This window comes from Sinocyclocheilus grahami, unplaced genomic scaffold (assembly GCF_001515645.1).
Source record: "Sinocyclocheilus grahami isolate Dianchi unplaced genomic scaffold, SAMN03320097.WGS_v1.1 scaffold462.1, whole genome shotgun sequence".
NCBI classification, from domain to species: domain Eukaryota; kingdom Metazoa; phylum Chordata; class Actinopteri; order Cypriniformes; family Cyprinidae; genus Sinocyclocheilus; species Sinocyclocheilus grahami.
The window spans coordinates 1,248,342-1,271,145 of NW_015505641.1; the positions used below are offsets into that span (position 1 = coordinate 1,248,342).

The window sequence follows — 22,804 nt, forward strand, 5'->3', positions numbered from 1 at the left end:
TATACATCCCTGACTGGTCAGTTATTTGTTTGGCAGAGTGTCCTTGTTTGTTATAAATGGGACAAACCTGTCACTTCAGTGCTGACTGGATGTTTTGAGTTCTTTGAGAGATTTTCTTTTTCATATTTATTAATTTATTTTGACTTTTTTTCAGAGCGAGCGAGCAGTGAATAATGCATTGGATTCTGCTCCATGTACTGTTTTTGTCATTAGCATTCAGCCCCAGTTATCTTCCGAACTTATGAGTGCCTGTGAAATGTTTGTGATGTTATTTATTTATGTTGCCCTCTCAATTATTCATTTGTTTATTTATTCATGGCAGAACTAACTGCAATTGGAAAATTCATTTTTGCTGAAGGGCACATCCATCCTTTCCCCCACCACCACCACCACACCTCAATCTGCTCTCCCTCACTCTTGCACATCAGGTTTGTTAAGAACCGCTTCATGTGGCATTTCCTAAGACTCAAGGGGAGATGTCATTTTAATCCAAGCAGACGACTGGAGAGATGGGAGAGACAGACACAGAGAGAAAGAGAAATAGAGTACTTCATCTGAAAAAACTTTGCTCTATAAGGGTGATGGTGCAGGATTATAGAGAGGCATTTAATGAAAGAGGGATGAATTTGGTAGACTTTATATATCACGTCTCTGTGCCACAGACTTGTTTCATACTGAATTCCCTCAGGCCTCTGTGCTTTCCTGCTTTTTCTGCCCATTCCTTTCCTGCTCTGTTGTCATATATACACACTATATGGACAAACGTATTGGAATGTATTGGTTTTTCAATTAGACCCATTGGCATAGGTGCATAAGATGAAGCATCTAGCCATGCAGTCTGCATTTGCAAACATTTGTGGAAAGAAAATGGGATGCCACCTTTGCAACTTTTTACTGTATCAAATAAATGCAGCTTTTGTGAGCATAAGGGACTTCTTTCAAAAACATTTAAAAATCTTAATTATTCCACACACGTGATAAAATGTGATCAAAATTGCCATATTGCTTTACCATAAACTTACAATTGAATATTGTCATTTGTTTGACTGTGGCGTGTTTAGCTGGCAGAGCAGATGCAGCATGTCTTGTCTAGGGAAGAGGAGGTCGTGTCCCTGCAGAAGGAGGTCAGCAGACTTCAGGAGATCCTGAAACAGAGAGAGGAGGTGATAGAGAAGAACAAACACAACACGGCACAGCTCCAGCGAGAGACAGACTCCCTTTACAAACAGGTAAACACACACACACACACACTAAAAGTCACAAATTGGCCCGGTCTGGGTATTGAGACCTGAAAAAGATCTAGAGTAAGCGTGGGTTTGTTGTGGTGTTGTGGTGAAGTGCTTGAGTGTGTTTAGCTGAAGGGTGTTTGTGAGCGCACTCACGTGTAATATTTCCTGTCTGCTGCATCGACAATCCACACTTAGACATGGAATTCCAATTAACTCCCTTTAATTAGGCCCTCCCTTGCTCATGGCACAGTTCCTTCATTTATTTTAATCTTGTTTATGCAACTTGATTGTTTCACAATATAGATTTTTTTAATTAGGCAAGATTGATTAAATTGCATTGATTCTCTGTCCTTATTAAAATGACCCCCCCACCCCCACACACGCACACACACACACACACACACACACACACACACACTCTACTCTCTCCAAACCAGTGTTATTTTTCATAATTAGTGCCTGTGCTTTCAGCTTGGTTTTAGGTGTGTGTATGTGTGTGTGTGGTATGAAAATAATGTTTATCATACTTTATTACAGCATCTGAAAAACTGTTGTAGTGGCAGCCACTTTATGAGTCAGTAGAAGTTTCATTAAATGGTTGTGTGCTATTTATTAGTCAGATTTATTAGTTTCCTAGCAAATAGCTCCTAAATACATTAAACAAAACTATACAATATGTTTGTTTTATTTATGTATTTATTTGTTTGTTTGTTTTTGTATTGGTTTTTATTTGTGTTTGTTTGTTAGTTTTGTTTTGTTTTTTTGTATTGTTTTTTGTTTTGTTTTGTTTAGTTTTTTTTTGTATTGTTTTTTGTTTTGTTTTGATTTGTTTTGCAACCTTTGAATTTCTTGCTGGATTTTAAAGTGGACTCAAACATCTTATTAGTGTCTCAGTGCACATTACATTCACACTGGCATTTAATAATAATAATGCCTCAAATTACAAAGATGAAGACAGAAATATATTACAGTTGTACTGTAAAATAAAAAACAGAACATTTAATGATAATTACGATAATAATCTCATTTAAGCTTCAAGTTCTTCATGTCCAAACCCTTGAACTTTAAACATTTCAAATCCCTTTGCTTTTTATTTTTGCAATACTATAATTTTCTGTCCACAGAAATATTGGATATTGTGCAAATGTGTAAATAAATAAAACCTAATGCATGTTGCATTCCAAAATGCACATTCAACTCGCTGCACAAGCAGACATAAAGTTCACTGCATTTAATGTAAACCGTGCCTCTCTGAGATTGATCGTATTGTGCAGCCACATTTATTTATTTAAACTTTACATTCAGTATAATTAATTATTAGCTTCTCATCAACAAAACCCAGTTTTGGAAAAACCTGACCTAGACAATACCCAGAAAACCCCTGAAAGCACATGTGCTCAGAAACACCTTAGCAACTACATACCAACCACCTACAAAAGCTTTAGGCCCATTCACACCTAGAACAATAACTATAAAGATAACCAATAACTTCATTAGTATCCACATCAATGGATGATAACATAGCGTTTCTTATAAGTGCACACTGAATGTATGTCATCTGTTTCTTTAAATGCTCAAGCTTCTTAAAGTCAGGTGGATTCTGATTGGCTGTCAATGTTTTTATCATCCAATCAGCTGAAAAAAAAACTATTATTATCCTTATGATGTGGACGTCTCTATTCTCATAGAATTAGATTGATTATTAGATCAAACTTTAAAGTCATAGTTATTGCCCTTGGTTGAAAAGCAGGCCTTTAGTGACTTGTTGGCTCGTTTTGCACATCAGGAAGCATTGATTTTATTTACAAAATGTGAAAATGTATTTTCTTTCATGGTGGCATTAGATTATTGTTATAGCAAATGCTGACTGCTTGTGTAACACTTGAGGTCCTCTAGAAGATCCAGTGCTTCTCAACCTCCTGCTGTCTGCTTCACCTGATAAACACTTGATGCTGATCCGTAGAATTTTTAATCATGAAGCTCAGCTCTTTTAATTTTGATCGATGACTCCGTTTATCCTTTACATAACACATTCCCGTCTCTGTTCTAGCCCTCCACCTCTCTCTGCACCCCTCCGCCTGGTATGAAAATGATATTAGAAACTAAATGAGATTTGAAATTGTGTGTTTGACAAGTGACTTGATGACAGGGTTTTATTGCAGGGCCTGATCCATGGAAATTTTATGCTAATAACACTGCTGGCCAACCGATCTAGTACGAAATTAATCAGTGGTGGAAAAGAACGAGAGCGCTCCATAAAAAGTGTGTCTACCCTCCTCTCTCTCTGTCAGTCTAAATCTCATCTGAAATAGCCACAGGCTGTTGTCTGTGTGATGAGTTTGCGACTGAAATAGGGACTTAGAAAATTAGACTGAGCTTAGCACTAATTCATGCTGTAATGCCGCCACGTGACACACCGCTGTCAACTCCTTCCAAGGACTCAACAAGGTGCACTCAGTAATTTTTAGTTTATGTTGCTTTGGCCCACATGTCACCTTGAGCTTATACTGACACCTAGAGGTGTGGATGCAGTATCCCGCAGAAGTTTTCAATTACTGATGCCATTGTTCTAAAACTGCTCCAAATGAAGAATTATAGAAATAAAGTCAGTAGAATTGCTGGTAGATAGCTGGTCATGTGAACATGTCGGCCAAGATTAGGCGACCAACTCAAAAATCAAAATATTCAATATTCAAGATCAAAAATATTTGATTAGGCTGCTGACACACATGGAGTCTTCATCTCATTTTTCAAAACTCCTATTAATTTCAATATTCGTTGACTTCTCTGAAAGCTTCATTCATTTGTCTAAAAAATTTCAACAATATAGGATAGTGTGATATAGAAATCTATATTCACGAGTCTACATTAATAGAATAGAATATGAATTATTAATGATAATACTCATAATAATAATGTATTATGATATAAAGAGTCTACTTTTGAATAATAATAATAATTCATAAATCATTATTAATGATAGTAATGTGTATTATTATTATTAATGAAAAGTAGACTATATAATAATAATAATAATAATAATAATAATAATAACAATAGTAATAATAATAATAAGGATGATGATGAAAAGTAGACTCTTAATATATAAGAAGGAGAAGAGTATTATACATTATTTATTTATTTTTTAAATTCACTTTTTGTCTCATGATTAAATTTATATTTGGAATTATGTTCAAACTGATCCTGAAGTATAAGCTTAGATAATAATAATAAATAAGAATCACCTTTTAACTACACAGTTTTCTGCAATTTTGATTCCTGTTTATGCATTTATGTCTGTGTCTCATTTAAAAAGTTGGGATTAATGTGCCTTTTCTGCAGTGTAAATCAATTTAGCTGACCAATCAGACAGCCTCAAAGTATCAAACGTCCACATTTTTCTTGTGGTTGTCAAACCTCACCTTGCCTTTACCACCTTTTACTAGTTTACATCAACTTAAGAAACATTCATATTCTCTCCTTCCCTCTGCTTGCTTGCTTCATTTATCCCGTTCATCTGTCAGCGGTTTTCTCACGTGCATGTCCATGTTACTCGTCCCGGCTCGATTCCAAGGAAACAGAAGCGTTGGTGAATCACTAATGGAGTCATTATCAGCTTCCACTCTTTTAAAACAACACAATTAGTGGTGTAGTCTTAATGATGCTTGCAAGGGAAGTTAGGTGCACTGAGGAGACTCCATCCAGGGCCTTCACCAAGCCCAATAAATCACGCAAGTTAACTCACAGAACTAATATACCGCATGTGTGTGCACAGTAGCCTGTGTGATTTATTATTTTCACCCTGCGAGACATCTGTTACAGTGCTTCTTATGTTTGTAATGCATCATCAGCCAGGGGAAAAATAATATTATCCAATCTGGGATCTCTCTGGAGTCTAATAATCTAATGTAGAGCTGCTATCAGTGAGGCACCACAGACACGCTTCAGGGAGCAAACAGGCTTCGCTGATTTCTGTCTGAGAATCTCTAGTATTCATTATATATGCCAGCCTGTGACTGCAGATGTGAGTCTGTTAATATGGAGTAATAATAGGATGCTTCTGACTCTACTAATTAACTAATTAAGAATGCTGTAGTGAATATCAGCACGGCTATGATTCGAGTACACAGGAAATATTGTAAGTGTGCTTTTATATAATAGTTTTGTGAATCAGAAATGAGAAGTAACTTACCAACAAAATTTGGCAAGTTTGTGTATTTATTTTTTTTGATAATAAAAAAAGTCCAAGCATCAAGCTTTGCGTGTCACCCAGTCCCACAAGGATTTTGTGGGACTTTTCTTCTGATTTTCGCAGCCCAAAATTCTCAAAAAATTGTCGTGATATTTGCAGCATTATTTTTTTAATTTGCAGTGAAAACCGACCAATAACTATTATGTACTTATTAGCATATATATTCCAAAGAAGCCAAAGCAAAGCTTTGCATGTCACACGGTCCCACCAGGATTTTGCTGGACTTTGATTTTTGTGGCTTCAGATTTCAGAATTTTCTTTCCTAAAACATCGTCAGCATCTTTGTGTTGTTTTGCAGTGAAAACTAGCATGGAAATGATTATAATTCTGCTTTGCTGAAAATACAGAATTGTGTTAAACACAATAGTTATCACAATGTCACTGAATCTGTACAGTATGTAATCAGTAAATATTTGCCCCAATGTACATTATATTCTGCATTAGTTTAATAGTGTCGTTAAAGCTCTAGAAACTTTCATTTCGCCCCACACAGGTAACACGGAAATTAAAACAAAAAGTTGGATCACTTGCACCGTTGCATTTCTATTGCACGGTCCTTTTACAGTGGATTTTTTTTACAATGGAATCCACTGCAGTAGAGCGGCAGGACAGTTGAATACATATTGATTCAGTTGCATGGGCTCAGATTTATGAATTTTGCCATAAATTACCATTCCATCAGTTATTTGTCGACATTAGAGATTTTTAGAAGGTATCAATATGGGTTGATAGTACATTAATGAGGAAAAAAAAAATAACTGAAATGATTTTAGCAAATGGCTGCAATATCACAAAGAGTGAAAAATTTAAGGGGGTCTGAATACTTTCCGTACCCACTGTATATATATATACTGTATAAACTATATGTCCACTCAATATGTAATTGTGCTGCACATTTTCCCTATCTTAACATTTAGATCACCTTAGCCATCATTTAGCTCACTTAAAGGTAATCTTTAAAAAGATTAATAATTTGAAAACAATGTGAAATGTCATCTTTAGAAAATGAATAACCATTTTTTATTCTGCAGATTATAATGTTGTGATGTCTATATTTCAATTTAAAAAGTTTTAGTTTTTAGTGTTTTATTGTTCGTTTGTTTAGACATAATAATCATACAGAATTTTAATATTGGCAATAACTTATTATAAATTATGAGCTCATCAACCTGAATTTCAATTTCGGTGCGTTACTATTTCATTCCAGTTCCTCACCACTCACATACTCTGATCTGGGACGCCACAAACACAGACAAGAGAAGTATAGACATAAAGAGTGCTGTTACAGTATTTATTAGCACTCTTGAAACGCCATTGTCACGTAACAGCTTGTAGATTAATCCAAAGCGGAGAGCGTGACACAGAACGATTGAGATTCATGAAGACTTTAATGAAAACACAAAGCAAAGATACACATACACTTTAAACACTGACGTTAATGCAAAACATTGAACCGAAGAAACAGAGGGCTTTCATACACTGAAACCGGTAATTAACGAAACAGGCAACAGGTGTGTAACTAATGAGAAAATGTGGTAACAAATGAACGAGAGCAGAGACAATGAAAACCATGACCTGGAAACTAAACAGAACATGATAATGAAACTATAAAACTGAACAAGATGTGTTCGTGACAGCTACTGTGTTTTAGACCGTTCCACTGTTATATTTGCTGTAACACTTTCATTTAGGGACCAGTTCTCACTATTAAAGGGGTCATAGGATGCCCATTTTCCACAAGTTGATATTATACTTTAGGGTCTTAATGAAAAGTCTGTAACATAGTTTGGTTAAAATTTCTCAATGGTAGTGTCAAAAACACCTTTTTTACCCTGTCAAAAACAGCTCTTTTCAGATCAAGCCGTTTTTGTAGCATTTTCCTTTAAATGTTAATGAGCTCTGCTGACCCCGCCCCTCTCTTCCGAGCTGCTCTCTGAGAGACTATTTACTTTGTTTACTTTAGCCGCATTCATCGTGAAACTTGCTAATCAGCACATTATTAGGAAAGGCGATTTGCAAAGATTCATTACAAAACATTATATTCACTTCTTCTGTAGATGAGGCTGGATCACGAATGATTTGCACGAACATAGACGCGTTTATGTAGATCGGGGGCGCATTCCCTTCAGAAACAATATAATCCACTGCGTCTTCAGCGGCTCAGATGTCGGGAGTAAATGACGACTGCTATGTTCATTATTACATCCAACAACAGAACACCTCAATCGCTTAGGAGTCATTCTTGTCTACATCTGCTCCAGCGGTGAAACAATGGTGGACTGATGACAGTCACTCAGGGCGGAGCTAAGGTAAGACGCCAGTCCAGTGTGTGCTGAAACACTACTGTCAATCAAACTATCGTGGGAGGGGCCTGTCTGTGTGACATCACAGGGACAGGCATCTGAGATCGGCTCGATTTGAGAAAGGGGAAAACATTTAACCAGATTTAAAAAAAAACACTGGGTGGATTTGTATCATTATAGTGTGGTTGTGTACACACACTGCCAACACACATTTCAGCTCAAACAACTTGTAAAAGTGCATGTAGCATCCTATGACCCCTTTAACTAGTTGCTTATTAACATACCAGAAAAACCTTTACAATGTTTATCACAAGTACATTTAAATAATCTTTTAGAATAGGGAACACATATTCACTATTAACTAAGAGTTTTCCCTTAATAAACTCCTAATTTGCTGCTTATTAATAGTTAGCAAGGTAGTTGTTAAATTTAGGTATTGGGTTAAGGGATCTACAACATGGCCATGCAGAATAAGGCATTAATTTGTGCTTTATAAGTACTAATAAACAGCCAGCATGCTAATAAGTAACTAGTTAATAGTGAGAATTGGACTTTAAAATAAAGTGTTACTTAATCTTGTCTTTTTCTCTAAAGTCAATTTTACAAAATGTTTGTTTTTATTATATTGTATTTATGATATTGTGTTGTTGAATGTTTAATTTGTATATACCATGTAATGCCGATACATCTGCCGATGAAGCTGATATGGCAATAAATGTAAATACAACCAACCGACCAGCTTATTAAGATGCATATTACTAGCATATTGGTTGTTTATTAGCACAAATGAATGCCTTATTCTGCATGTGCATATTTTAGATCCCTTAATCCTACTCGATACCAAAACTTGACAACTATCAATAAACTCCTAATTTGTTGCTTAACAAGTTTATTGAGGCAAAAGTAGTTAATAGTGGGAATTGGTCCCCAAACTAAAGTGTGACCTATTTTTAAATTTGCATTTTGAATTATATTTTCTGTTTTCATTTTAATTATAGTTAGAGATTTTGTTATGTGTTTTTTGTTATTTCTATTTTTGTTAATATGTCTAGATAGTTTTTATTTCAGTTTTAGTATACAACTATAATAACCCTTGGCTGTTCGGTTGATTTGAACATTTTGACACACTTATGGTGTTCAAAAATGCTATCAAGGTAGCCTCGATAGCTTTTTCACGCTGTCAAGCACAATAGGTTTTGAAGCACGGTCTGTTTATTGCTCATTTGCGTTGTCTGCTGTGTGTCAGTGTAAAGTTCAAAAGGATGAGCTGTGTGATCTGCGAGAGGAGGTGCAGGAACAGAAGGAGAGCCGGGTGAAGGAGGTGCAGGCCCTTAAGGAAGAGCTGCAGAGCACACAAAGTCATCTGCAGCAGCACAGAGATAACCTGGAGAGTCTGTGCCGAGAGCTGGAGATGGCCCACAGACAGCAGAGAGACACGGAGGACGAGGTGAGACAGCTCAGCAGACTTAACTTTCACTATATCACAACTTCTGCTTCTAAATGTAAGTGTTTGTGTGTGTCAGGTCTCCGGCAGGGTGGCAGCTCTCCGCAGTCAGGATGCAGAGTTGATTCAACTAAAGGTAGGTCTACTGGAAGCTGAGAAACTGGCCACAGACGCAGAGGCACGACTGCAACCTCTTAGCGAATCCCTCGAGTTCTGCAAACACAAGTACCAGGCCTGCCTCAGCAAGATCGCACAACTAGAGAACACACTGCATGGCCGCGAGGAGGACCTGAAAGAGGCCCACAGTCAGGTTGGTACTTAAATTAGTTTTAGTTTAGTTTAGTTTTAGCAACTGCAGAGTATACTGGTTTTGACTATATTTCATGTAATATTAATCCTTATTCTTTCCAGTTTGCAACAGAATATCCTTTTTCTGTTGAAAGTTTCTTTTGTACTGTGCAATAAAATCTATTTTTAATCAGCCATAACATGAAAATAATTATTTGAAAAGCTATGTAGTTGTACTTCTACTCTAAAACAATACCTTCCAGTGTACCAGAAATTAGAAATTAATTTTTCTTTAAAAATTCATATTTTTATTCAGCGATAAATTGATCAAAATTGACATTAGAGACATTTATATGGTTAAAAAATTCTGTACTTATGAACTTTCTATTCGTCAAAAGTATCACAGTTTCCACAAAAATATGAAGCAGCACAAGTGTTTTCACCACTGATAATAATATGAAATATTTTAAATAAATAAATAGATGTTGAAGATGTTGTTATATATATATTACCTTTTTTCATTTTTAATAAAAAAGATAAAAGGAAAAGAAAAGGTATTTACAAATATGATATCATTATTATATCAAGACAGTTGGATCAGCCTGACTTTACTATATACTTGTTTTTTTAAAGCTATTAATAATGATGATATTAGTAATGGGGATGTTTTCACATATATTTGAATTGTATTACCTTTTTATTTACCTATATTGTAAAGAAAAAATTATAGTTCGGAGGTTGCTAGTTTCAAAAGTTCCAAATTTGTATCACACAGTAGCATTTATTTGTTATTATTTCAGTCTGCGGTGTCTGCTTGAAATAATGGGCATTGCTTTCAGCGGTGGAGGGACAGGCCTTGTCTACAGCCCAGCGGTCATCTCTGTCGGATACAGTGCATACTAGGTGTGAGGACCTTCCTGCTCTACCTTCCCGTGCCTTTTTCTCCTCAAGCACCTCCGGCTTCTCCTCTCAGATACCTGTGATGCCCAGCGTCCCATTAACAATCCCTAAACATCACACTCATACATGCTATATTGATCCAGCTGTTTTCAGGCAGAACCTCAGAGTCAGAACAGACACGTCCTTCAGCCGTTCACCCATGTCTCCTTCCCGTATGTGTAAGCTCCCCTTAAGTGTTCCCGCTCACTCAAAACCTGCTGGGCTGTCGGCATTGCAGCACATAACCTTCACCAGAGTGAGAAGGAAAGCTTCCTTTATCTGTGATTGTGATGTAAAACAATCACGTCAGTCAATCGCCTCACCTCATCATCTTCTCAGTGGAAGCTGTCGACCGTAATATACTCGTAGACAGACTGCTGTGTAGCACTCTCTGAGATGATCCTCAGCTGGACTAGGGGCCTTCTAACTATTTTAATACAACTATTGTAAGTGTTAGTTCACTCAAACATGAACTTGTTGTCATTTACTCACCCTCATGACCTATCAAACCTGTATGACTTTCTATCTTCTGTGGAACACAAGTGTTGAATGTGCAGGTTGTTCTTTCCATAGAATTATAAACTGGGACTGATGCATTCAAGAAAGATTCAAGAAAAGTGCAAATGCATCATAAAAGTATCCTAAAAGAGGTCTGTAAGTCTTCTGAATTGATATAATAGCTTTGTGTGTGATTTTAGTCATTATTTATCAATAATCTTCCACTCTAGTGGACTGTTATCCACTCATTGAGTCAACTGAGGAACTGAATCAGTCTCATTTCTAAACAAATCATTCAGATCGGTTTTGTCTACTCTGACCTGAAATGAACATTTCATTCATAAATTAGACATAGCTACTTCTCTCTTGCTACTTCTTTCTTTTGCAGAACACAAAAGAAGATATTTTGAATAATCCATCAGTTACCATTGACTTCTGTTGTATGGACAAAAAAAACACAGTGACATTTCTCATATATCTTCCTTTATGTTACACAGAACAAAGAAAGTCAATAAGAATGGAATCACATGGGAGTGAGTCAGTTTTTTTTTTTTTATGAACTATCGCTTTAAGCACATTTTTTTTATTATTTATTTATTTATCATTCATTTATAAGTCTTTTATAACTTTTATTATTAATTTTAGTCCCCTTAAAATTAACGTAGGGTCTTAATTTTGTTTTGATTAGATGTCTGATAATGTTATGTCTATTTCTTGTTTATATTGTGCCTAAGGCACTATAATTATGATAATAATGTTTAATTTATACAGCGCCTTTCCCAACTCAAGGACGCTGCACAATGACAAAAGCAAATAAACAATCATGTTATACATAGATGGACAAGACATTTGCCAAGTCCAGAACATGCGGTTGCGGTTGCAGTTGTAAAGTATCCTAAAAGAGGTCTGTAAGTCTTCTGAATTGATATAATAGCTTTGTGTGTGATTTTAGTCATTATTTATCAATAATCTTCCACTCTAGTGGACTGTTATCCACTCATTGAGTCAACTGAGGAACTGAATCAGTCTCATTTCTAAACAAATCATTCAGATCGGTTTTGTCTACTCTGACCTGAAATTTCATTCATAAATTAGACATAGCTACTTCTCTCTTGCTACTTCTTTCTTTTGCAGAACACAAAAGAAGATATTTTGAATAATACATCAGTTACCATTGACTTCTGTTGTATGGACAAAAAAAACACAGTGATATTTCTCATATATCTTCCTTTATGTTACACAGAAGAAAGAAAGTCAATAAGAATGGAATCACATGGGAGTGAGTCAGTTTTTTTTTTTTATGAACTATCGCTTTAAGCACATTTTTTTTATTATTTATTTATTTATCATTCATTTATAAGTCTTTTATAACTTTTATTATTAATTTTAGTCCCCTTAAAATTAACGTAGGGTCTTAATTTTGTTTTGATTAGATGTCTGATAATGTTATGTCTATTTCTTGTTTATATTGTGCCTAAGGCACTATAATTATGATAATAATGTTTAATTTATACAGCGCCTTTCCCAACTCAAGGACGCTGCACAATGACAAAAGCAAATAAACAATCATGTTATACATAGATGGACAAGACATTTGCCAAGTCCAGAACATGCGGTTGCGGTTGCAGTTGTAGTTGCATACCACAGTAATAATACAGTATCATAATCACACACACACAAAAAAAGAGAGAATAACAGGTAATATTGGTTGAACATATAGGTTTTGAGTTTAGGAGTGTGGTTATTTTCTGAAGAGCCAGGGGCTATGTGTTCCAAAGTTTGGGAGCCATACCAGAGAAAGACCTACCTCCCATAGATAATAGATTTATTTATCATTCATTTATAAGTCTTTTATAACTTTTATTATTAATTTTAGTCCCCTTAAAATTAACGTAGGGTCTTAATTTTGTTTTGATTAGATGTCTGATGATTTTATGTCTATTTCTTGTTTATATCGTGCCTAAGGCACTATAATTATGATAATAATGTTTAATTTATATAGCGCCTTTCCCAACTCAAGGACGCTGCACAATGACAAAAGCAAATAAACAATCATGTTATACATAGATGGACAAGACATTTGCCAAGTCCAGAACATGCGGTTGCGGTTGCAGTTGTAGTTGCATACCACAGTAATAATACAGTATCATAATCACACACACACAAAAAAAGAGAGAATAACAGGTAATATTGGTTGAACATATAGGTTTTGAGTTTAGGAGTGTGGTTATTTTCTGAAGAGCCAGGGGCTATGTGTTCCAAAGTTTGGGAGCCATACCAGAGAAAGACCTACCTCCCATAGATAATAGGCGAAATCTCGGAACACAAAGAAGTTCATCTCCAAATGATCGAAGTGAACGAGAGGGAATGTATGGAGAAAGCAGGTCAGAGAGATAGGTAGGTGCAAGAACATGGAGTGACTTAAAGGTAAGCAGAAGAATTTTATAAATGATATGAGAGGACACAGGTAGCCAGTGGAGGTTGAACAGAATAGGAGTGATATGTGCAGACCGTTAAGTGTAAATTAGCATTCTTGCAGCAGAATTTTGAATATATTGCAATGGAGATGAGTAATGGTAATCCGGGAAAAAAGAGCGTTACAGTAATCAAGGCGGGATGTGATTAAAGCATGTACTAGTAATTCAACATCTTTTGGGCTGATGAAGGAACGAAGTTTGGCAATACGGCGAAGTTGAAAAAATGCAGCTTTGGAGAGCTTACCAATATAAGCATCTAGGTTTAAAGAAGAGTCAAGAATGATACCTAAGGTTTTAACTGAGGCAGATGGAGCAGTTGTAGTTGCATACCACAGTAATAATACAGTATCATAATCACACACACACAAAAAAAGAGAGAATAACAGGTAATATTGGTTGAACATATAGGTTTTGAGTTTAGGAGTGTGGTTATTTTCTGAAGAGCCAGGGGCAATGTGTTCCAAAGTTTGGGAGCCATACCAGAGAAAGATCTACCTCCCATAGATAATAGGCGAAATCTCAGAACACAAAGAAGTTCATCTCCAAATGATCGAAGTGAACGAGAGGGAATGTATGGAGAAAGCAGGTCAGAGAGATAGGTAGGTGCAAGAACATGGAGTGACTTAAAGGTAAGCAGAAGAATTTTATAAATGATATGAGAGGACACAGGTAGCCAGTGGAGGTTGAACAGAATAGGAGTGATATGTGCAGACCGTTAAGTGTAAATTAGCATTCTTGCAGCAGAATTTTGAATATATTGCAATGGAGATGAGTAATGGTAATCCGGGAAAAAAGAGCGTTACAGTAATCAAGGCGGGATGTGATTAAAGCATGTACTAGTAATTCAACATCTTTTGGGCTGATGAAGGAACGAAGTTTGGCAATACGGCGAAGTTGAAAAAATGCAGCTTTGGAGAGCTTACCAATATAAGCATCTAGGTTTAAAGAAGAGTCAAGAATGATACCTAAGGTTTTAACTGAGGCAGATGGAATAATTGATGTGGCTTTGAGGTCAAATCTAGGGGCATTTGTTATGTTTTTTGTTACAGTTGGGGGCCCGACAAGTAAGATATCTGTTTTAGTCAAATTCAAACTGAGAGAGTTGGAGCTAAGTCAGGTCTTTAACTCATTGACGCATGACAATAGAGATGCAGTCTGGTGAATAGAGTCAGGTCGGCAGGAAGTGTATATCTGAATATCATCGGCATAGCAGTGGTATATTAAACCATGGTGGCGAATAATTTGTCCGAGAGGCATAATATAAATGATAAATAATAATGGCCCTAGGACTGAGCCCTGTGGCACACCCTGTTTAAGCGGGACAGAGGGAGATTTATATTATGTATGGTGATGTAGTATTGTCTGTCCATCAAATATGAGGAAAACCAGGATATTGCAGCTCCTGAGATGCCAATCTCTGAGAGGTGCATGAGTAATAGCTTATGAGAGACAGTATCAAAAGCTGAACTGAGATTGAGTAGTAAAAGTATAGAAAGATTGCCCAAATCACCAGAAAGGACGAGGTCGTTTATAACCCTTACTAGAGCAGTTTCAGTACTGTGTTGCGAAACCTGACTGAAATATATCAAAGTGTTCATTGAAAGCTAGAAATGACTGCAATTGAGCAGCAACAACCTTTTCCATGATTTTTGAAACAAACGGTAGGTTGGGAATTGGACGATAATTAGTGTAATCAGTTGGGTCTAGATTTGGCTTTTTAAGAATAGGAGTAACAGCAGCAGTTTTAAGTGAAACTGAAACAGTGGCAGAGGTAAGAGACATGTTTACAAGATGTAAAATTGGAGCAGAAATGACAGATGTGCAGTGTTTCAAAAGGAATGTTGAATGTTATCATACTGGCAATTATAAATTGCCAGTATGATATGTGCAATGTAACCTTCCTTTCTTTTCCTAGCTCGTTGTTTTATGTCTTTAACAGCAACAGACAGTGTAACATAATGAAACATTATCTTCATTAAGCCTGAGCCCATTTGGGATTGTTTCGTATTCAGTCTTCACTTCTGACAGCACTGTGCTGAACTGATTTATCTTTCTCAGAAGGAAAAACTTAACAGGCATTAGGGCCCGTTATCAGACCTTAACGACCGAAGAGAGGAAAATAGAGACCAGATCGAGGCTGATCTGTGGTTTTATATGCTCTTTTGCAGTTCAGAATAATAAATGCCCACTCTTTCTCTCCAGATTACTACTTATGTCCCTATTTTCTAGCTATTTTTAAAGGGATAATTTAACTAATTTCCAGGGTCATATGAGAAATCAGAAAACTATGGGGCATGTAATAAACTGCATTATCCTGGTTTATGAATATTAATTAGGTGATAGATCATTTGTCACCTAATTAATATTCAGTAGTCTTAACTAAAAGACAGGTAAATGGGCACTACTGGGCTGTGAGGTTATTCAAGATATATGTTTTATGTGTTCCCTAGGACTGAAACCCATGACCATCGTGTTTCTAGAGCCCATGTAATTACAGGAAGACAATTCTCAGGTTTATTGCCCCCTAAGTTATGATTATGTAAATAGCCTGTTGTTTTATATGAATTTAAATCAAAAAAATGTCTGAGAGCTGAGTGTGTATGTGTTTTCTAGGCTGAAGAGCGGGAAGAGATGGTAGTGAAGACACAGGCTGATTTTTCCATCTACCGGGCCACTCACGTTCACTCCGACTCAGACTACGGATCTCTGCTGTCCCGCGTTCAGGAACTAGAGCACGTGAGTGAAGGACTATCATTGTTTGTCTTTGTAGTTGAAGGAAACACTGCATGCTACTCTCACATCTGCATGGATCCATCACGGTAATCTCTGCCTGTTACAAAAATGGGCTTTAAATGGACCCACCTGCTCCCCATGTCATACGTTACTGTATGCATTGACACCGTGCAACTTGGGGACTATTTATCAGGCTTTGATTGAATCCAGAGAGGCTTCGTACAAGTTCATGGGCACCTTTGTGACTAATTGTTTGTTATGTCAGAGTGGCAGCGAGCCATCCAGCTTTAATGGAGTGTAGTGGAGCGATCCATCAGGCTGTCGGGAGATCGCACGTCAGCATTTCGTCGCACTCTACGCCAACAGCAACGTGATTTAGTGCCCCCCTCGCGCCACTGCCCACCCGCTCCCCCTTCTCAGATTGATTACCCTTCTGTCCCGCTGACAGTGCCCACCATCTTCTGGCAACCTTTTAGCAGGGTTTTATAGATGATTCGAGCACCTCGTTTGGCTATTTATACATCTGTAAGTGGCCATGAAATATAGATTTGTCTTGACACATGTTGGCGTTGGAGCGGCGAGTCCCAGCGCCTCGTGACACCTCGTTATTTTAATGGTGCCAAACGAAGGGCCCCCAACCTTGCCCGTGTTTGCTGATTATGCCTCTGCTATATTAGTTTCACAATCAGATCTCGCTAAAACCTGTCCCGTTTGCATGCAGCAGACAGACACATGGCGTCGAGAGCACGGGTACGTGTTACCACCGCCGTGACACACTGGTTCACCTGTCAGAGCCGTGACATGTGAGCGCAACCAGTTCCCAGGGTAATCAGCATCCCTGAGACTTAATTGAATGGTTAGCGCGTCAAAAACGCAGGCTGCCAGATTGGAGGTGACACCTGTCAGGGACAAACCGGGTATTTGCTTTGTGTCGAAACCTCAGCAGGCGTATTACGCAGTTGGGATGCTAAATGAAGGCCAGACTGGAGTCGAAGAGGCAAGCGGAAGCAGTGGGCGTAGCGATAGCCTTAGGGATGGAGACAGCTCGGGGGAGAGGGGGAATTCTTATCCGCCTTAGGTCGGCCCCTCCAGCGCCCCGGGCATCAACACGACTTCCCCAAGGCACAGTCACAGAAGTTTGACAGCTGTGTGACGACTTCGCATGTTAGTGGAGATGTGTGTGTGTGTTTGTCCTTAGGCACTGTTCCAGTCGCTGGAGCGCTGCGGTCAGAGCGCCCAGGAATTGCGGGTCTGCCAGCTGGAGTTGGCACGGCACCGAGATGCCAGTTCGGCAGGTGAGTGAACTCGCAGTTCACTTTCTCACTCAATTCTCACACTGATTCCAATCAGCCGTGTGTTTTGCAGAGGTGCAGCGTCTGCAGGAGCAGGTGAGAAAGCTCCAGGCGGATGCAGCTGATGAGGGCCGGAGACAAGCACAAGTTGATTCTCTGGAACAGAAGGTAGCTAGTCTGGAAGGAGAACTACTGGCAGCTCAAAGGCAGTGTGACCAGGTAAACAAGTATACACACACTGTATGTACAGATCAGATATGCTTTGCCTGTAGCAGATTCTCACAGTCACTCTCTCTCAGGCTATCCAAAAGAGAGACGCCCTACTTAGACAATCCGAGGCTGATCTTCTGCAGGCGCGGGAGAAGATCCGAAGCAAGGCGGCGGAGGCAGAGAGGCAGGCCGTCTCTGCTCGAGGGCTAGAAGCTGATCTGCAAAGAGCCAAGAAAGAGAAAAGGCAAAGGGAGAATCAGTGTGCCTCACTCAAAACACAGATGCTTCAGCTCAGAGAACAACTGAAGGAGGATCACGCCACCTGCAGGGACACAGGTAACACAGAGCAGAACACCTGTAGAACTTTTATGGTGGATTGCCATGATGTAAATAATTCTAAAAAGCGTAGAGTATACTTTATGCTCTGAGAAGATTGGCTGAAACTGCAAATACAGCAGCCCCAAGGAGTATTTGGACACCTAAGCCAAACTCGGTGCTGGGTAGATTACTTACAAATTGTAGTCAGTTAATGATAGCAAATTACATGACAAAAAAATGTAGTTATTAACATAAACAATTTAGGTAATATATTTTGACTACTTTTTGATTACTTTTGACCTAACTTGTTTTATCACGTTAATTTGGATAGGATAATCCATATTGTACCATATTGATATTGTACAGATAGAAATGGAACTGTAGCCTGATTATGAGTATTTTAAAATGTATTACACACTAAACTACACCTGTGTTTACTCTGATAGGACACATTCATTAAAAATCACATTCAATCTTGGGGCCAGCTGATTAAAAGTATTTGTTAAACTGGCTCAGAAAAGTACATTTGGTTCCAAGAAAGCTTGTTTCTTCCGTTTACTATCAAATGTGGTAGACGGAAACTCAAATGTGCTTGCTTAACCCGCAAGAACAAACCATGGGAATTCATTCTGGTCTAATTTGGTCATTTCAGCAGGGCAGTGATTTTCTCTTGATTTTGCAAGAGATAACCCATTGCATTTAAATCTGTGTGATAGAGCATGTGGGTTTGTCAGAATATGCATGTGCACCTGTTTGTGTTCTTCAGCAGTCTCCCGTCTGAAATTAAACAGCCCATCAATTCAGAGCCTCAAGCCATCAGATACATGCACATCTTCACACACACCACTATGGGAATGATGCTTGTTAGAAACAATATCCTCAACATAGATGAAGACGGGCAGATGTGGCCGTGGTATAACCTTGAAAGGGATTAGTATGAGTGACCACATATAATGAATTAGACTTAATGAAGTTTTGAATATATACATTTTTTATATAAGACTTATTCAGATTTATATAAGATTTATTCAGCAAGGATGCATGAAATTGATCATTGTCATTCCAGTCATTTAAGTGACATGTACAGATGTGTACACTGTAATAAATCAATCAATCTATCAATACATGCATGCTGTTTATTTTAACTTTCTATTCAGCAAAGAATCCTGAAATAAAATGCATTAGGGTTTCCAGTATATTAAATATTAAACAGTACAACTGTTTTCAACATTGATAATAATGAGAAATGTTTCTTGAGAAGCAAATCAGCATAATTGAATGATTTCTGAAGGATCAGGTGACACTGAAGACTGGAGTATGAGAAAAGACTGGATGATGCTGAAAATTCGGATTTCCCATCACAGGAATAAATGACATTTTAAAATACATTCAAATAGAACACAGTTATTGTCAATTGGAATAATATTCCATTATATTACTGTTTTAATGGTTTTTAAACAAATAAATGCAGCCTTCTTTTTCAAAAAACATCTTACAGACCTCAAACATTTGAACGGTAGTGTATATATTGTTATACGTATCCGGAGCTCTGATACTCTTGAAGTGAAATCATAAATGTTTTATATGTGTGTATGTTTCAGCTCAGGAGCTGACGCAGCAGCAGGAGAAAGTGCAGCTGTTGGAGAGGGGTCAGCGTCTGACTCAGGAGCAGCTCTCAGAGCGTGTGACGGAGATGGTGCAGGCAGAGAAAGCCCAGAGGAGACTCCAGGCCGAGCTCAAGAGAATAACAGACAGTCTGGAAAGCACCCAACATGAGCTGCAGGACTCACGGTAAACCCAAAACCAGGGGGTCAGCCTGGTCCAGTTAGCCCCTACTGGTAGATGCCACAACTACACAATTATCCGTGAAAAAATAGATGTCCATTCAAAAGTAACTATGTATTCTGACAAAACTGTTTGCAGCAACATACAATCATAGCAGTATTTTATTATAACTGACATTGCAGCTCAAGTCTTCATTTCCCTGTGACTACCTAAGTGATTAGTCACATGGTAATTACAACTCAACATATTGGCTCAAAAACAGTTCGGTAACACCTCTGAGCAAAAATGACAGCATGCAGGTTGCTTACTTTCTCAGCATTGACTGTTTTCCAGTGTGCTTGAATGCAGTTTGAGTGATTAGTTGGACAGCATAGTACAGCAGACAGCTCTCCAAACTAATTTCCTCAGGATGACACTCTCATATCACACTCATAGTAAGGCTGCTAGTGAAGCTATGAGACGATTAATCCAAATTTCTCAGCTTTATACTGCCTTCAAGTCATGTCTGAAGGATCGTATTTACCAGATGAGCGCACATGAACACCACCACAATGCCAGTATCACCAGTGGGAAACCCTGGATTTTCTTTGAGCCCTGATTTTCTGAGTTTGGGGCAGGTCTATTTTAGGCGTATTTCAAGGTAAATACAACTTAAGCTCTATGGATGGCAGCTGTCGATTACTAAAGAAAACTCTTTGGTCATTTAAAATGAAGGTAGTCATTTAAAACTACATTTTCCATGATGCTCTATGGTAGCCTGATAATAGAGTGCAACAGTCAGGATCCGGAAGTAAAATCCTATTAATTTTCTCCATAGGGGAATTGATTTTTAACTTTTACAGACAGGCCAACTGTGAGCGACGGTGTTGTTAATCGATGGAATATGCTTTTGTTGAAGCCATCAGTGCATATTGTTTCCAGTTATTTTTTTGAATAATCCTGTTTAACAGCAGGATTCTGGGTGAGAAACTATATTACCCATAGTTTTGTAAAAAAAATAAAAAATCTTTATCAATCAGAGAATCATGACAAGAATCTCCCTATGCTCTCAAAAATGCTTAAATATATGCATGCACAATATGCATATTTTGCAGATGTATTGTTCCTGTATATATAATCAACATCTTTAAATCAATAGTTTTATATTCCTCCATTGTATTTTTTTCAATTATGTATTTCGCAATGCTTCATTGGTCTGTAGATCTTTCTCTTATTAAAGCTATTAAATCTCAAAACTTTTTTTGTTCGTTTTTTAAATGCGTCTTTGCTTAAAATTAAAGTTTGTAGTGTTGCTATGACTTGGTAATAGTTTATTTCTCTTTAACAAAACTTTTTAAACCCCCTATGGAAAGAATACTTCTGGAACCAAGGGCACTGTTGCACTCTATGGAAGCCTTGATAAAGTACACATCAGTTGCACACCTAATATACATTATTTGCTTTCGATTTTGTGTTGCAGTTGCTAAAAAGATTCTTTGGCTGAAAAAAAAACATGCATTTTCTTTGATCAGATCCATCCAATCACTAAAAGATGATGTATAAATGCCCTCCAAAACGCATTCGAGATGAATTGCAATCTGATTGCACAAATTATTTCAGGAGGTAGTTTGAGGGTGCTTTTACGTCTGTAGTTCGGTTCATTTGGTCCAGACCAAGGACAAAAAATTATGCATTGGGGCATTTTTCAGCCATTTTGGTTCCTTTTTATACACCACACTGATTGCTCTGGTCCGAACCAGTTGAAACTAACCAAAATGCAGTCACGTGACAACATCCACATCACTCGTTTGGCCAGATGTGTCCTTGAATGTATTTCCTAAACTGCTTTTCGATTGGTCAGAATTAACGTGTGGGAAAATTCCATCGGAACTCCCAGAAGTACACAAAGAGAGGAGGAGAAGCCAGCAGACAACACGCTGCCGTGGGCTGATTGTATCCCTGGTCATCATATACTACATAGTTTGCTTTGTTGCAAGTGTAAACTGTCAACAAACACTTGTCCTCATCCCAAGGCCGGCGCCACGGGGGCGGGGCGTGAGGGGGCCAACTACAACAAGTCACATTTCAAGATGAGTGTGAAAATAGATTTTAAATTATTTTTATTTATTTATTTAAAAAATATAGTTGCCAAATGCATAGGCTTTCTAGCATTAATATGATGCTACTATAGCAACAATTTAGAACAGTCCGTTTCACAAAGTCGCATTTTAATTGTTACATCTGACACACAAACTTCCCGCGCAAGCGGTTCAACTAAGAATGCAGCACTACTGAGTAAGCTATCAATGTATGATGAAATAATTTTTTAATGTTTGATACGAGGGCTAGATGATAGTTGATTATTTCGCTGTATTGTTATTGTTTGTTGCTGTTCAAGTTGTTCTAACTTAAAATAATGCATTTTGGCTATGCGATTTTGTTTTATTCAATACTCTGGCATCTGTATTTGCAAAGTGTAGTAGGGTCATTCACTCAGAATGCATTTTTTCATTCCACTGCTGTACTTTTCCATTGTAGCCTATTTCAATGTAATTGACGCTACTCGACGTCTTTGAATGCTGTGCTCTCGTCTCAGGTCTTTATAGCAGCTTCTCGCGCATAATACATAATTCTAAAACACGGTGCTCAAGTTCAAATAAATTCAGTTTCTAAAAACTCATCTCTAGACCAAAAAAAAAAAAAAAACTTCCACTGAACTGTCTCGCGACCAAAACACTATCTGTGTGAACCCAGTATTCTAATAGTTGTAGCCGGTTTGTTTACGGTCCGACAAATACGTGAATGGGCCACATATGTTTGTTTTTTTTACATCGCCCCTTTTCGTCACCTCAGCCGCCCCCTCATCAGTGCTGGGCTGTCCCCGGCTCTGCCTCGTCCCATAATGCACAGCGCAGCTGACTACGGAAGCTTGTTTAGTCCAAAATTCTGCAGTACTTTTTGTTTCAGTTAGGTTCTTCCCAAAACTGCAAAAAATTAAACTGCTGCAAATGCAACTCAATGGTCAGCATTGCATCTTGAAGTTTAAGATACAGCCAT

At 37.8% G+C, this 22,804-nt stretch overlaps 1 protein-coding gene across 1 annotated transcript in view; it reads left to right on the forward strand.

Moving 5' to 3' along the window:
• LOC107552961 (trichohyalin-like) overlaps positions 1–22,804 on the forward strand; it is a 115,683-nt gene that overhangs the window by 80,591 nt on the left and 12,288 nt on the right. Inside the window, exons 12-21 of the mRNA XM_016235023.1 lie at positions 1,062–1,229; positions 9,031–9,231; positions 9,308–9,542; positions 10,356–10,495; positions 10,574–10,711; positions 16,044–16,166; positions 17,362–17,458; positions 17,529–17,674; positions 17,755–18,001; positions 19,585–19,774. Coding sequence (XP_016090509.1) covers positions 1,062–1,229; positions 9,031–9,231; positions 9,308–9,542; positions 10,356–10,495; positions 10,574–10,711; positions 16,044–16,166; positions 17,362–17,458; positions 17,529–17,674; positions 17,755–18,001; positions 19,585–19,774 — 1,685 coding nt within the window. The remainder of the gene's footprint in view (positions 1–1,061; positions 1,230–9,030; positions 9,232–9,307; positions 9,543–10,355; positions 10,496–10,573; positions 10,712–16,043; positions 16,167–17,361; positions 17,459–17,528; positions 17,675–17,754; positions 18,002–19,584; positions 19,775–22,804) is intronic.